At 33.9% G+C, this 14386-nt stretch overlaps 1 protein-coding gene across 2 annotated transcripts in view; it reads right to left on the bottom strand.

Annotated features, from left to right (window-relative positions):
• Window positions 1-14386, bottom strand: part of LOC148954909 (xaa-Pro aminopeptidase ApepP-like) — a 582094-nt gene that overhangs the window by 373926 nt on the left and 193782 nt on the right. For both annotated transcript variants that reach the window (XM_089099137.1, XM_089099128.1), the window contains one exon: window positions 9270-9346. In XM_089099137.1, the coding sequence (XP_088955263.1) occupies window positions 9270-9346 (77 nt within the window). The remainder of the gene's footprint in view (window positions 1-9269; window positions 9347-14386) is intronic.

Genomic DNA, 14386 nt, shown 5'->3' with positions numbered 1-14386 from the left:
ATTCCAACTCTTGCATTTCAACGAAAGAAATTCAAAATGAACTTTGAAAAATCAAGAAAATGTAACTGTGACAAGGTAAACCACAACCAAACACTACTGAAATATTCCAACTCTTGCATTTCAACGAAAGAAATTCAAAATGAACTTTGAAAAATCAAGAAAATGTAACTGTGACAAGGTAAACCACAACCAAACACTACTGAAATATTCCAACTCTTGCATTTCAACGAAAGAAATTCAAAATGAACTTTGAAAAATCAAGAAAATGTAACTCTGTCATGTTAAACTATACACACCAAATACTTAAATAGTCCAACACTTTCAGGTAGTCTATAAACTTAAGAAATGACCTTTGAAAAATCGAGAAAATATAGCTGTGACAATGTAAACCACAATCATAAACTATATGACTATTCAAACTCTTGAATTTCAACGAAAGAAATTCAAAATAAACTTTTAAAAATAAAGAAAATGTAACTTTGACAAGGTAAACCATAACCAAAAACTAATGAAATATTCTAACTCTTACATTTCAATGAAATAAATTCAAAATGAACTTTTAAAAATCAAGAAAATGTAATTTTGACGATGTAAAACATAACCAAACACTACTGAAATATTTCAACTCTCGTATTTCAACGAAAGGAATTCAAAATGAACTTGGAAAAATCAAGAAAATGTAACTGTGACAAGGTAAACCAACAACAAACACTACAGAAATATACCAAAACTTGATTTTCAAGGAAAGAAATACTAAATGAACTTTGAAAAATCAAGAAATGTAACTGTGACAAGGTAAACCACAACCAAACACTACTGAAGTATTCCAACTCTTGCATTTCAACAAAAAAAATTCAAAATGAACTTTGAAAAATCAAGAAAATATAACTGTGACAACGTAAACCACATCCAAACACTACTGAAATATTCCAACTCTTGCATTTCAACGAAAGAAATTCAAAATGAACTTTGAAAAATCAAGAAAATGTATCTGTGTCAAGGTAAATCACAACCAAACACTACTGAAATATTCCAACTCTTACATTTCAACGAAAGAAATTCAAAATTAACTTTGAAAAATCAAGAAAATGTAACTAAGACAAGGTAAACCACAACCAAACACTACTGAAATATTCCAACTCTAGCATTTCAACGAAAGAAATTAAAAATGAACATTTAAAAAACAAGAAAATGTAACTGTGACAAAGTAAAACACATCCAAACACTACTGAAATATTCGAACTCTTGAATATCAACTAAATAAATTCAAAATGAACATTGAAAAATCAATAAAATGTAACTGTGACATTGTAAACCACACACAAACAAAACTGAAATATTATAAAACTTGCATCTAAACGAAAGAAATTCAAAATGAACTTTGAAAAATCAAGAAAATATAACTGTGACATGTTAAACCACAACCAAACACTACTAAAATATTCCAACTCTTGCATTTCAACGATAGAACTTCAAAATTAACTTTGAAAAATCATGAAAATGTATGTGTGACAATCTAAATCACAACAAAACACTACTGAAATATTCCAACTATTGCATTTCAACGAAAGAAATTCAAAATTAAATGTTAAAAATCATGAAAAAGTAACTGTGATATGTTAAAACACTCACAAACACTACTTAAATATTCAAACTCTTTCATTTCATATAACTAATTTAAAAATAAACATAAAAAAATATAGCAAATGATAATGTGACCAGTTAAAACACACACAGAAAATACTGAAATATTCTAAATCTTGAATTTCAAAGAAGGAAATTCGTAATGAACTTTGAAAAATCAAGAAAATATAACTGTGACAAGGTAAACCACAACCAAACACTACTGAAATATTCCAACTCTTGCATTTCAACGAAAGAAATTCAAAATGAACTTTGAACAATCAAGAATATGTAACTGTGACAAGGTAAACCATAACCAAACACTACTGAAATATTCCAACTCTTCCATTTCATTGATAGAAATTCAAAATGAACATAGAAAAATAAATAAAATGTATATTTAACAATTTAAACCTAAAACAAACACTACTTAAGTATTCCAACTCTTTCATTTCATCATAATACATTCAATCTGTAAAATAATTTATAAAGAAAATAAAACTGCTACACTGTAGAACACAACTAAACACTACTGAAATATTCCAACTCTTGCATTTCAACGAAAGAAATTCAAATGAACCTTGAAAAATCATGAAAATGTAACTGTGACACGGTAAATCACGACAAAACACTACTGAAATATTCCAACTCTTGCATTTCAACGACAGAAATTCAAAATGAACTTTGAAAAATCAAGAAAATGTAACTGTGACAAGGTAAACAAAAACAAAACACTACTGAAATATTCCAAGTCTTGCATTTCAACGAAAGAAATTCAACATGAAATTTGAAAAATCAAGAAAATGTAACTGTGAAAAGGTAAATCACAACCGAACGCTACTTAAATATTCTAATTCTTGCATTTCAACGAAAGAAATTCAAATGAACTTTGAAAAATCAAGAAAATGTAACTGTGTCATGGTAAACCACAACCAAACACTACTGAAATATTCCAACTATTGCTTTTCAATGAAAGAAATTCAAAATGAACTTTGAAAAATCAATAAAATGTAACAGTGACAAGGTAAACCACAAGCAAACACTACTGAAATTTTCCAACTCTTGCATTTCAAAAAAAGAAATTCAAAATGAACTTTGAAAAATCAAGAAAATGTAACTGTGACAAGGTAAACAAAAACAGCACACTAGTGAAATATTCCAACTCTTGCCTTTCAACAAAAGAAATTCAAAATGAAGTTTGAAAAATCAGGAAAATGTAACAGTGACAAGGTAAACCACAACCAAACACTACTGAAACATTCCAAATCTTGCATTTCAACGAAAGAAATTCGAAATGAACTTTGAAAAATCAAGAAAATGTAACTGTGACAAGGTAAACCACAACGAAACACTACTGAAATATTCCAACTCTTGCATTTCAACGAAAGAAATTCAAAATAAACTTTGAAAAATAAAGAAAATGTAGCTGTGACAAGGTAAACCACAACCAAACACTACTGAAATATTCCAACTCTTGCATTTCAACAAAAGAAATTCAAAATGAACTTTGAAAAATCAAGAAAATGTAACAGTGACAAGGTAAACCAAACACTACTAAAATAGTCCAACTCTTGCATTTCAATGAAAGAAATTCAAAATGAACTTTGAAAAATCAAGAAAATGTAACAGTGACAAGGTAAACCAAACACTACTGAAATATTCCAACTCTTGCATTTCAACGAAAGAAATTCAAAATGAACTTTGAAAAATAAAGAAAATGTAACTGTGACAAGGTAAACCACAACCAAACACTATTGAAACATTCCATCTCTTGCATTTCAACGAAGGAAATTCAAAATGAACTTTGAAAAATCAAGAAAATGTAACTGTGACAAGGTAAACCACAACCAAACACTACTGAAATATTCCAACTCTTGCATTTCAACGAAAGAAATTCAAAATGAACTTTGAAAAATCAAGAAAATGTAACTGTGACAAGGTAAACCACAACCAAACACTACTGAAACATTCCAACTCTTGCATTTCAACGAAGGAAATTCAAAATGAACTTTGAAAAATCAGACCTTTGGAGGGGGAGGGGTCGGGGGAGGGGGTCGTTCTGTGTCTCAATGCACAAAAAAAGTATAAAAAATGGGGGAGGGAAGGGGGAGGGGAGGGAGGGGGAGGGGAGGGGAGGAGGAGGGGAGGAGGGAGGAGGAGGGAAGGAGGAGGAGGAGGGGAGGGGAGGGAAGGGGGAGGGTAGGGGGAGGGGGAGGGAGGGAGGGGAGGGAGCGGTGAGGAGGGGAGGAAGAGGGAGGGGAGGGCCCCTTTGGGGCCAAGGGGGGAGGGGCCCTTTGGGGGCCGGGGGGTCCGTTGGGGGTCTGGGGGACCCTTGAGGGCCGGGGGGTCCTTTGGGAGCCCGGGGGACCTTTGAGGACCAGGGGCTTCCTTCGGGGTTGGGGTTGGGGGATCGGAACCCTTTGGGGTTGGGGTAGAGGACCTCACAACACTGTTCAAATGAAACTTGTGTATTATAACGACCACAGAGTTTCACCCTCAAATCCTCTTCCAAAATCTCTTCAAAAATCATCTTTTAAAATGTCTCTAACTGTTTCGTCCAAATAATCCCTAAACGTAATTCAGCGTGTTCCTTTTGTTTTTGGCATCTCTGCGCTAATGCATTTCAAATTAATAAGAAAGCTGATTCCCGCGCTAAAACAATTCATCGCTAAGATGTTTCTTGGAGAATTGTTTCCATGGCGTTTGGTTATTAATATCCTTTGGAGTTCGACCAAAAGAGTTGTTTCCGAGGCAAAGACATTAATGACTTGGATCTATTCCTGGAGAATCGTTTCTAGGCGAAAATTTTTAAAGTCTGACAGATGATGTCATTGGTTGATTGATCTGTCAAGAAAGGGGAATTAATTTGTTGTTTCTAAGGGGAATTATTGATTCACGATAGGTGAATTGAGGTTGACAGCACAGGTGCTACTCGTGACAGGACCACGTGGTTTATGGTTTTCCAAGTGAGAAAGTTCCTGTTTTTCCATTCTCACTGACAAAGACCATAAAAACATCAATTACATAAATCAACACACATACACATCCATGAAAAAAGACATAAATGTGACAAAGTTCCTGTTTTTCCAAGTGAGAAAATTCATGTTTTTTCATTCTCAGTGAGAAAACCATAAGCCACGTGGTAATGTTCGGAGTCAATAAGGCCCTTCTACTCACAACCAATCAAACTTTTGAGGTAGCCATTTTATTCAACGTTGTTTTAAGTTCTGGAAACTAGGTGTTTGAAGATGACAACCCCCTCTCCTTTCTGCTCGTTTTGAGTTTGACTCGGTTAATTGTTGTAAATTCTGTTTTTTTTTGGGTTTCAGTTATTTATCATTGCTGATTTGCGGTAGTTTCACGCTTCGTAGATTATTTGATTTTATTTTTGCTTATTTTGTGTTTAATAGAGTTCTTCACTTTTCTTTGAAAAACTTATTTTGTGGAAAAAGTTCTTTTTAATTAATTCTAAATAACGGCCTTTGTGATTAAAAGGTCATTCTTAAAGAATTTGAAAAAATTGAACTTTTGCGTAAAGAGCAAGGCATTGACTAGGGGGCAAGCCCCCTAATATACGTCATAAAAATATACGAATATAGAATTTCGTTACGTAAGTTAATTCGTAAGTTACGTCAGATCAAAATTTCGAGAAAGCCATCTAGCCCAAAAAAGTAAAATTAATATGCAAATTTTGTTTTAATTATTCATGTACTGTGAGCCAAAATTAAAACCTGCTTTAATTCAAAAACTTTCAGAAATTAAACTTTAAAAAAAAAGTTTTTTTTAACTGATACGGAATAAAGTTAAGTTTTAATGTCGCTCATTACTTTCAGTTAAAAAAAAACTTGTTTTTTATGATATTCAATTTTTTTTTATTTGTATAGGGGGTGTTTCCCCTTTTTTCAAAACAAAGCAAATTTTCTCAGGCTTGTAACATTTGATGTAAGTCTGTTAAGACTAAACTTGATGAAACTTATATATTTGAAATCAGCATAAAAATCCAATTCTCTCGATGTATCTATTGGTATCTTTTGATGTATCCGTTTTCTAGAGTTTCGGTTACTATTGAGCTAGGTCGCTCCTTACTTACAATTCGTTACCACAAACTATTTGATCATTTGCATGCATAGGCTAACTAAGGGTTACAACTTCTTCCCTTTATTGGGTTTTCTCCTCTAATATTTTTCAATTTCCTCTTATCCACTCTCTTTATTCTAAAATCTTACTCTTGTTCTTCTTTTTATGGAATTGAAGGGATAATTAACCCCATTTTCAGTTGCCAGACTTGGAACCAGTTGACTTTGGATTAATTTGGAATGTTAGACTATAATGAGATAGCTAAGAAATTAGCATTCCATTAAATTCAGAATTCAATTTTGTATCCATTTATAACAATCATTTAATCTCTAAATTGGTAAATTTGAAATAAGTAGCAGATTTGAAAATATTTAAGGCTGTTTTCAGTATACTGGTCACTGCTGACTGGCTACAAGCAACTTTTAAATGGACATGGGATCCAAGCTATCACTGACAGGTGTTCATAGATTATTCTTGTGTTTAAATAGCAATGGAGCTATTGTTAATAGTTAGGCTACAATTTTAATTACCAGTGACTTCCCCCAACCAGTTCTTTTTTTTATTGTTTTGTTACTTTGTAAATTGCCAGATGCTTTTCAAGTTTTTTTTTGTGGTAAATAACCTTATTGTAACTTTAAATGATAAATTTGAAAATATCCGCCATTTTCATTTTAAAAAAATGTATTCATTCTTCTGGTCATAGGCAACTGGCTACAAGTAATTTATAAAAGAAAATGCGAATCAAGCAACCATTGCCAACTAGTCAGAGGGACTTGGCAACGGTTGCTAGCGTTTACCTCCCGCCGATTACCTCCGCGGAAAATGCTCCCCCCCCCCCAGAAAATACCCCCTGAAAAATATTCCCCGGGAAAATACTCCCCCGAAGAAAATACCCCCCCCCCCAGGGAAAATACCCCCCGGAAAAAAAACACCGGAGAATACCCCCCCCCCCGCGGAAAATACCCCCCAGGATAATACTCCCCTCGTTGAAAATAAGACTTTCCAAATTTGAGAATTTTATTTGAATTTTATTTTTTAATTTCAGTAGGAAAAAGGAGTTTTGGTACTCGTGTATTATGAGCAACTCACTCAAGTTTACGCTATATAAAACTTGAGAACAAATCGCTTTCTTCGTTAGTTTTTTCCAACTTAGCGCGAGACAAGACCAAGACAAGTGACAGAATATATGGGAAATATATAATTTGGGCTATATATTTGTACATAAGGGGGGGGGGATAAAGTATTTGAACATTTTCAAGTCAGAAAACAATTTTTTCTAGGTATGGACACTAAAAAATTACAGAAGAATAGCGAGGTATCTGGAAACTTTGTTGACTAAAAAAAAAAAGAAAAAAAAGACAAAAAAAAATCCCAGTATAAAGTAAATGTAATGCTTCATTTAAGTATTTTTTTCAAGCGTTAAGTGTTTTTTTTCAATGACCGTTTTTCTAAGAATTAAGGACTATTATTAGGTTAATTTAATGTTTCATTTAATTCTTTTATGATGATCGCTGATCAAAGTTTATGCTATTTGTGCCTTTTATTTATGTTATTTTATTATGTTCATGGCCGTATATTTGGCTTTAAAATACAATTCTCTATCTATCTATCTATACAGATCTCTAAATATGCAGAATAATTTTACCAAATACATTTTGCATGCAGACCCGCTATACTTTACCCCCCCCCCCCCCTAATATGCATATCTATAGCCCAAATTTATTTCTAAAGTAACGAAGAAACTAACAAAAAATCTGACGTGTTCTCGAATTTTACAAAGCGTAAACTTGAGTGACTGGCACATAACACACAAGTACCAAAATTCCTTCCCCCTACGGAAATAAAAAAGATAAAACTCAAATAAAATTTTCAAAATTGTATTTACCGGGGGTATTTTATGCGGGGGTTATTTTCCGCGGGAGAGGAGGGGGTATTTTCCGGGGGTAATTTTCTGGGGATAATTTCCGGGGGGTATTTTCCGGAGGATATTTTCTGGGGGTATTTTCCGGGAGGGTAGTCACGGAGGGGGGGGGGGTAAACACCTAGAATCCTTGGCAACTGATATTTGATGCAAATATGATATAATGTAATAAGAATGTATTGCTTGACCACCAAGTTTATTTTACAGCAAAAGTCGCAAAAGTAGTTAGAAAAGACAAAAATCAGAAGGAAATTAACAGAGGAGCAATTTTTGTCGAAGGAAACAGCATGGATAAGAATTTGATAACGTCTAATCCTGCTCCTCCGTGTGGGAAACATGTTTTAAAAAGTTAGGACCAGAAAAGGTTTTCTTGTGGAGATCAACCATGCATTCTTGTAAGTTTTCTTTAAATCTTTGATGTTTCTGGAAGGCGTCGTACTCAATACTGCATAGAATACTTTTATTTTATCGTAAATAGTGATAAAACTAAATGATGCTACTGAAACAAAACAAAATTATGCTCATTAGCCCATCATCTCCTGCAGGTGATCCATCAGTTAACCTTGACAACACCACTAGCCCTGAAGTGGGTCAAAAGCTCACTCGCTTAGACTTCATAATTAAATAAAAAAAACAAGTTTTTTTTAACTGAAAATAACGAGCAAAATTAAAACTTAAAACGAACAGAAATTATTACTTATATGAAAGGGGCTGTCCCCTTCTCAACGCCTCGCTCTTTACGCTAAAGTTTTTTTTATTGTTTTAAAAAATAAAGTTGTGAGACAGAGTCAAACTTTATCGTAAAGAGCGAGGCGTTGAGGAGGTGACAACCCCTTTAATATACGAAACAATTTTTGTTCGTTTTAAGTTTTAGTTTCACTCCTTACTTTCAGTTAAAAAAACTTGTTTTTTATTTAATTTCTGAACGTTTTTGAATTAATGCAGGTTTTGAATTTGGCTCACCGTACATGAATAATTAAACGAAATTTGTATATTAATTTTACCTTTTTTTTGTTAAATCGCTTTCTTAAAAGTTGTTTCAATTTTATTTAGGAATGTTTTTATTAGTAATAAATATACATAACTTACAAATTAACTTACGTAACGAACTTCTATATTCGTATATTTTTATTAAGTATATTAGGGGGCTCGCCCCCTATTAAATACCTCGCTCTTTACGCTAAAGTTCTAATTTTGTTTGAATTCTTTAAGAATGATCCTTAATCACAAAGGCCGTTAATTAGAATAAATAGCTCTTAGGAAAGTACTAAAAAAAACTTTAGCGCAAAGAGCGAGGTAGCCTATTGACTAGGGGGCCAACCAAACAATATACTTGATAATTTCTGTTTGTTTTAGTTTTTTATAATGCTCCTTACTTTCTGTTGAAAAACTTGTTTTTTTATTTAATTTCAGATCGGTTTTTTAAATAACGCTGCGGAATCCGGCCTCCCTTTCACATAAATATTCCTTTCCCCATTAAAAATTCCTCCATGGAAATATACTCCCGTGTAAACCCCTTCCCCAGCCCCCCCCCCACCAGAAAAAATCCCCCCTGAAAATGTCTGTATGCTTCGCAATAACCTAAACTATATGTATACAACGGGCAAAGTTCGAAACTTGCATTCCGATTACCTATTGAACCACTTACCGTTGTATTTTTCTTCACCACTCTGACAATGTTTTCAAGACGTATTCCAAAATGTCCGTCTTCATAGTACCCTGGCTCTAGAACGAAATAAATATACCTTACAGTATAAAATAGAACAAAACTAACGCGTTAAAAACTCCATTTAATCCCTGATTAAGTGCTAAACCATATAGAGGAGGGAAGGAGGGAGGAGTCAAATCAAGTCAAAACACATTCCCTGTAAAAATCAAGTTTAAATCAATTGCTATTTGAAGCTAAAAGGTCACACGGACACCTTCAGCACATTGCTGTACGAGCGAGGATAAAACTAAAATTTCTAGTGCTTTCTAGGTGTTATTCATTAACTAAGATTGGTAAACATAACCTGGTTTATCTGTACATACTTTTGCAAGGGATGTGGAATCACTTTGGACGGTCACGATAATTATATCTTGTAAAATAAAAAGACAATAATGGAAAGAAACAAAGCCGTAACTGTAAAAAAAAGTCCGTAAAGGAATCATTATTTGTTGCTTAGCAGTATTTTCGTTCTCAAAAGTTCATTGGAACGACTTAAGGATTTTCTTAAGAGAGCAAACATGTCCTCCTTTGTATTTAAAAAGAGTGAGTCAAATTGTGGATTAAATATAAGATCATTTAATTTTGAATTTGCTGCGTTTTTTTTCATCCCGCAATTGAGCAGAAAAAATGCGTTTTTTTCTGAAAAACGCAACTGAGCTGCTTTTTTTTCATCCGCAACTGAGATAAGAAATTTCTTTCTCCAGGTCGTTTCTTCGTTCCTTGTTTATGCCCTGATAGAAATGTGTTATTTATAATCTTTGATAGCTATGCGTTTGAAAAAGTTTTCTTTTTTTTTCGAGAAAGTGGTGATTCCGGGGAAAATCACTTTTTGTCAAATATATACACCAAAAACCTTTCGTTTGGGACCAATGTTTTGTTATTTTAACCGTTTGCGGCTTTCTTTCAAAAACTAGCAGTAGCCCCATCTTAGCTTGAAGCCCGCTTCATTGTGTGTTCCACTGCCACTGAATCAAATATCCACACGTTCTAAAATAAAAATTTTGCGTCCTATGATGTTGTAAGACAAAACTTATACGAACATGCCAAAATACAGTAGATTAGTGGTTGTAAGAGTGAATTCCTTGCATCTTTGTTATTTCATATAAACAAAAATGAAAAAACTAAAGCAATTTAATATATATATGCTTGGTTATTTTTCACAGTATGTTTATATATTTTACTATATAAATTTGAAAGTATTCATTTAAATAGATCTAAATTTAATATGTAAATGAACTTATAAATGTAAACATATTTATGTGATTTAAAAATATATGACAAAGAAAGCATACAAAGTGCCTTAACTGGTTCCTTTTTTTAGTTCCTTTTTAAACGTCAAAAGTAATGGACGGCATTTACCCCCCCTCCCTCTTCTACAACCCCTCTTTTCACCAAACGCATCTGATTAAAATTAAGAGATTGTGATTTTTTTTCAAAATAGTCCAAAGAACAAAATAGTCCCCCCCTCCACGCTCAGCATTTGCCTTTAACACCTCCAATCAAAATTAGGAGACAACAATTTTATTCATCGTAGTTGAAGGTTTCAGAAATTATATTTGAGGAAGACACCCCCACCTCCCTACAGCTCTCAGGGAAAGAGTAGTAAGTTATACTACCCTTGGGGCATATGAGGTTCTTATAAAAAGGGTTGTCGTATATGCTTTGGAGAGGACTCATTGGATTGGTAATCATTCAATCAATCAATAAATTTATTCAATCAATAAACTCAACAAAATACACTTCAATATAAATTCCCCCGTAAGGCTCTATGGCCAGGAAAAAAAACAGGGGAGAAACAAAAATGAAACAAATACAGAAAAAAACAAAAACATTTTCAACATCATACATTCACGCCTTTAAGAGACTCAACACAAGAAAGAAAAAAAAATCAAAAAATAAAAATAAAATAATAAAATACAATGATCCACATAAAAATAAAGAAGCAAAAACAAAATCCAAAAATCAAAAACCAAGCAGGGGACTAACAAGCAACCAATTTATTCAGCGTGGATCACCCTATGATCAATCAATCAATCATTTTATTCAACCAACCAATTTACGACAAAGAAACATCAATGTAGAACCCCTCGTAAGGTTCTATGGCGATGAAAAAAACAGGGGAAAACAGAAATGGCATAAATACTAAAAAAAAAAGTATTTTTAATATAATACATTGCATTTCAACCATTCAAAGACACAACTCATACACTCACACAAAACAAAGAAGAGAAAAAAACAATAATTAAAAAACCCAAACAAAAAGCGATTTTATGAGACACCCCCCCCCCCCCAACAAACAAACAAAAAAAAGATGTAGGACAATCCAATAAATTAAACAAAATTCTAAATATATATTTGAAACCAAACCACAAAAAATGTTAGACAAACTCAGTACCCCTCACAACGAATGTTTCCAACCCAGGCTAGTGTCAGCCCCCCCCCCCCAAATAATAATAATAAAATTAACAGAAATATAATTAAACATGAAAAATCAAGACATTAAAAAATTTCTTAAGATTCTTTTGAAAGCACCAAACAAGTAAAATTCTTGAGTTGACTCAGGTAGGCTATTCCAAGCGATATGACAGCGGTTAATGAATTAAAATCAGGCCTCAGCGATGGAGTAAATAAAATATTATTATTCCTTAAATTACAAAGATGATGCGTAGATTTATCAGTGACAAAAGAAGGAGTATTCTGAAGGGCTGTGGGAACATCACCATGAATTTGATGAAAAGTGAAAGACGCACACGAAATAATGTAGAGAGACTGCAAATCAAGTAATAGGTTAGCTGGGTTAGTCGTAGAACAGTTTGTTTCCTGTATAAGCCTTCTTGCCTTATCATATAACTTAGAAAGTGGTTTCAAAAAAGAAGAGAAAGTTGAGATCCATATTGTAGGGCAATAAGAGACGTAGGACTGAACTAAGCAATGGAACAGAATTTTTAAAACTGATCCAGGAAAAATGTGTTTTAGCTTCCTCAAAATCCCAAGACTCTTTGAGATCTTCATATTAATTAGTCCAATATGATGCTTGAATGAAAGGTTTTCATCGAGAAGAATACCGAGAAATCGGACATATCGTTCCTTAGGTCTACTGAGAGAGCATCTTAAAAGCCCGATATTAGTTAACACAGGGCACGCCAGAGAAATATGGGAAACAATTAAAAAAACTTGACTTAGCAACATTTAGGGCAAGGCAATTTGAATCAAACCAAAGAACGACTCTCTCAAAAAGGTTAGCTAATTTGGGAAGCATCTCAGACTCAGTTCCTACTACAGTACCAATGGTACTGTCATCAGCGAAAGCAACGAGAGTGTCCACGTCCTGCGAAAACGATGGATTTTTTTTAGCATTGAAAGATTCAGGATGACATAGGCGACAGCAAACTGTAGGTTTTTGATTCATAACCGTAACTATATGGTCATTAACATAAACCAAAAAAAGAAACGGTCCAAGAACAGAACCTTGAGGAACACCAAGCTCAACTTCAGACAAAAAGTGGGAAAGGGAATCTACGGAGATAGTTCTACCTGACAAATAGGAATCAAACCAAGCATGAGCCTGTCCTCTTACACCATTGTGTGATAGCTTATACAGCAGAATCTCATGAGTTAAAGAGTCAAAAGCCTTACAGACATCTAGGAATATAGCTGCAGGAATCAAACAGAGTCAAGCGCGGTGTGGAGAAAATTTAAAAGAGTTACACACGCATGCTTCGTAGAATGTTTAGCTCGAAAGCCAAACTGAAAACCATGAAAAAATCTTTTAGCCTCTAGAAAAGCAAGTAGACGGGAAAGCATGGTCTTTTCAAAAATTTTGCTAAAAACAGACAGCAAAGATATAGGACGATAATTGGCTGGGTCACTTCTTGGTCCACCTTTATATAAAACAATTACTCTAGCTCGCTTAAGAAGCTGGGGAAAATCCCATTTTCAAAAGAAAGATTTATAAGATTTGTCAATGGAGAAATAATTGAAGGAAGAATGAACTTAACTACCCTAGTTGGAATACAGTCAGGGCCGGACGACGAAGAACCCTTCAAGCTATTTACAATCCTCGCTACTTCAACATCAGAAGCCGGATATAACACCATCGATTTGAGACAATGCGGACCAAGATAAGATTTTCAATCTGGTTGTGACTGTGAAGACCTGACTGATGAAGCAGTGATTTTCCCAATATTGGCAAAATATGATGTAAATGCTTCTTGAACCGATGGAATACCCTCAACAACCACATCAACAACTACAAGACTTGGAGGGAAAGAAGGAGCCGGAGAAGAAAGTTTGAGGACGGAATTGATCACTTGCCAAGTTTTTCGAATATCTCTCCCACACTCCGATAATTTTTTGGAATAATAAAGAAATTTAGCCTTCCGGCATACAGGATTGAAATCATTCCTGTAGAGTTTGAATTGCTGAATACGTGCAGCATTCAAAGATGGCTTTGCTGACTTAAAAGCTTTCAGGCGGATCATTTGCTGACTTAAAGGCGGATCAATTCATTCAAACCAAACCTAAAAGAAGCTGAAGCAGAGGCTGGAGTGGCCCTAATCAATGTTTTTTCAATGATAAAACTGGAAAATACAGGAAAATGGTCTGAAATATCACTCACTACAACAGAATTCCGAACCAAATTAAGAGACAAAAAACTGTCATTAATTAAAAAGGCTGACGTATTAGTTACACGTATCGGAATACAGGTTTTTGGTAGAACCCCAGCAGTGAGTATATCTGAGAGAAAATCCACTTTAGTAGATGAAGCTATGCTAATATGAGCTAAGTTAAAGTATCCCATTATTAAAATTTCACATAGACGTCTGCCTATTAAGTCCAAGACCTCATCAGGACCTGAAGAAAAGAAGGTACAGATCCACTGGGAGATCTATAAACATTACCAATTATCAAAACCTTATTTTTTAAATTAATTTCAATAAACTGGGATTCGAAAAGCCCTTTGTCATTTTTTGACAGATCACTTCCAACAGTATAGGAAGAAAGGTATGAAATACATATTACTAGACCCCCCTTTGTCATCCGACTATGATTTAGTT

The sequence above is a fragment of the Artemia sp. Qi Xiang Cuo genome, chromosome 2 (assembly GCF_049724085.1).
Source record: "Artemia sp. Qi Xiang Cuo chromosome 2, ASM4972408v1, whole genome shotgun sequence".
NCBI lineage: Eukaryota > Metazoa > Arthropoda > Branchiopoda > Anostraca > Artemiidae > Artemia > Artemia sp. Qi Xiang Cuo.
The sequence above is the reverse complement of the archived record's forward strand: the minus strand, read 5'-3'. Positions and strand labels throughout refer to the sequence as shown.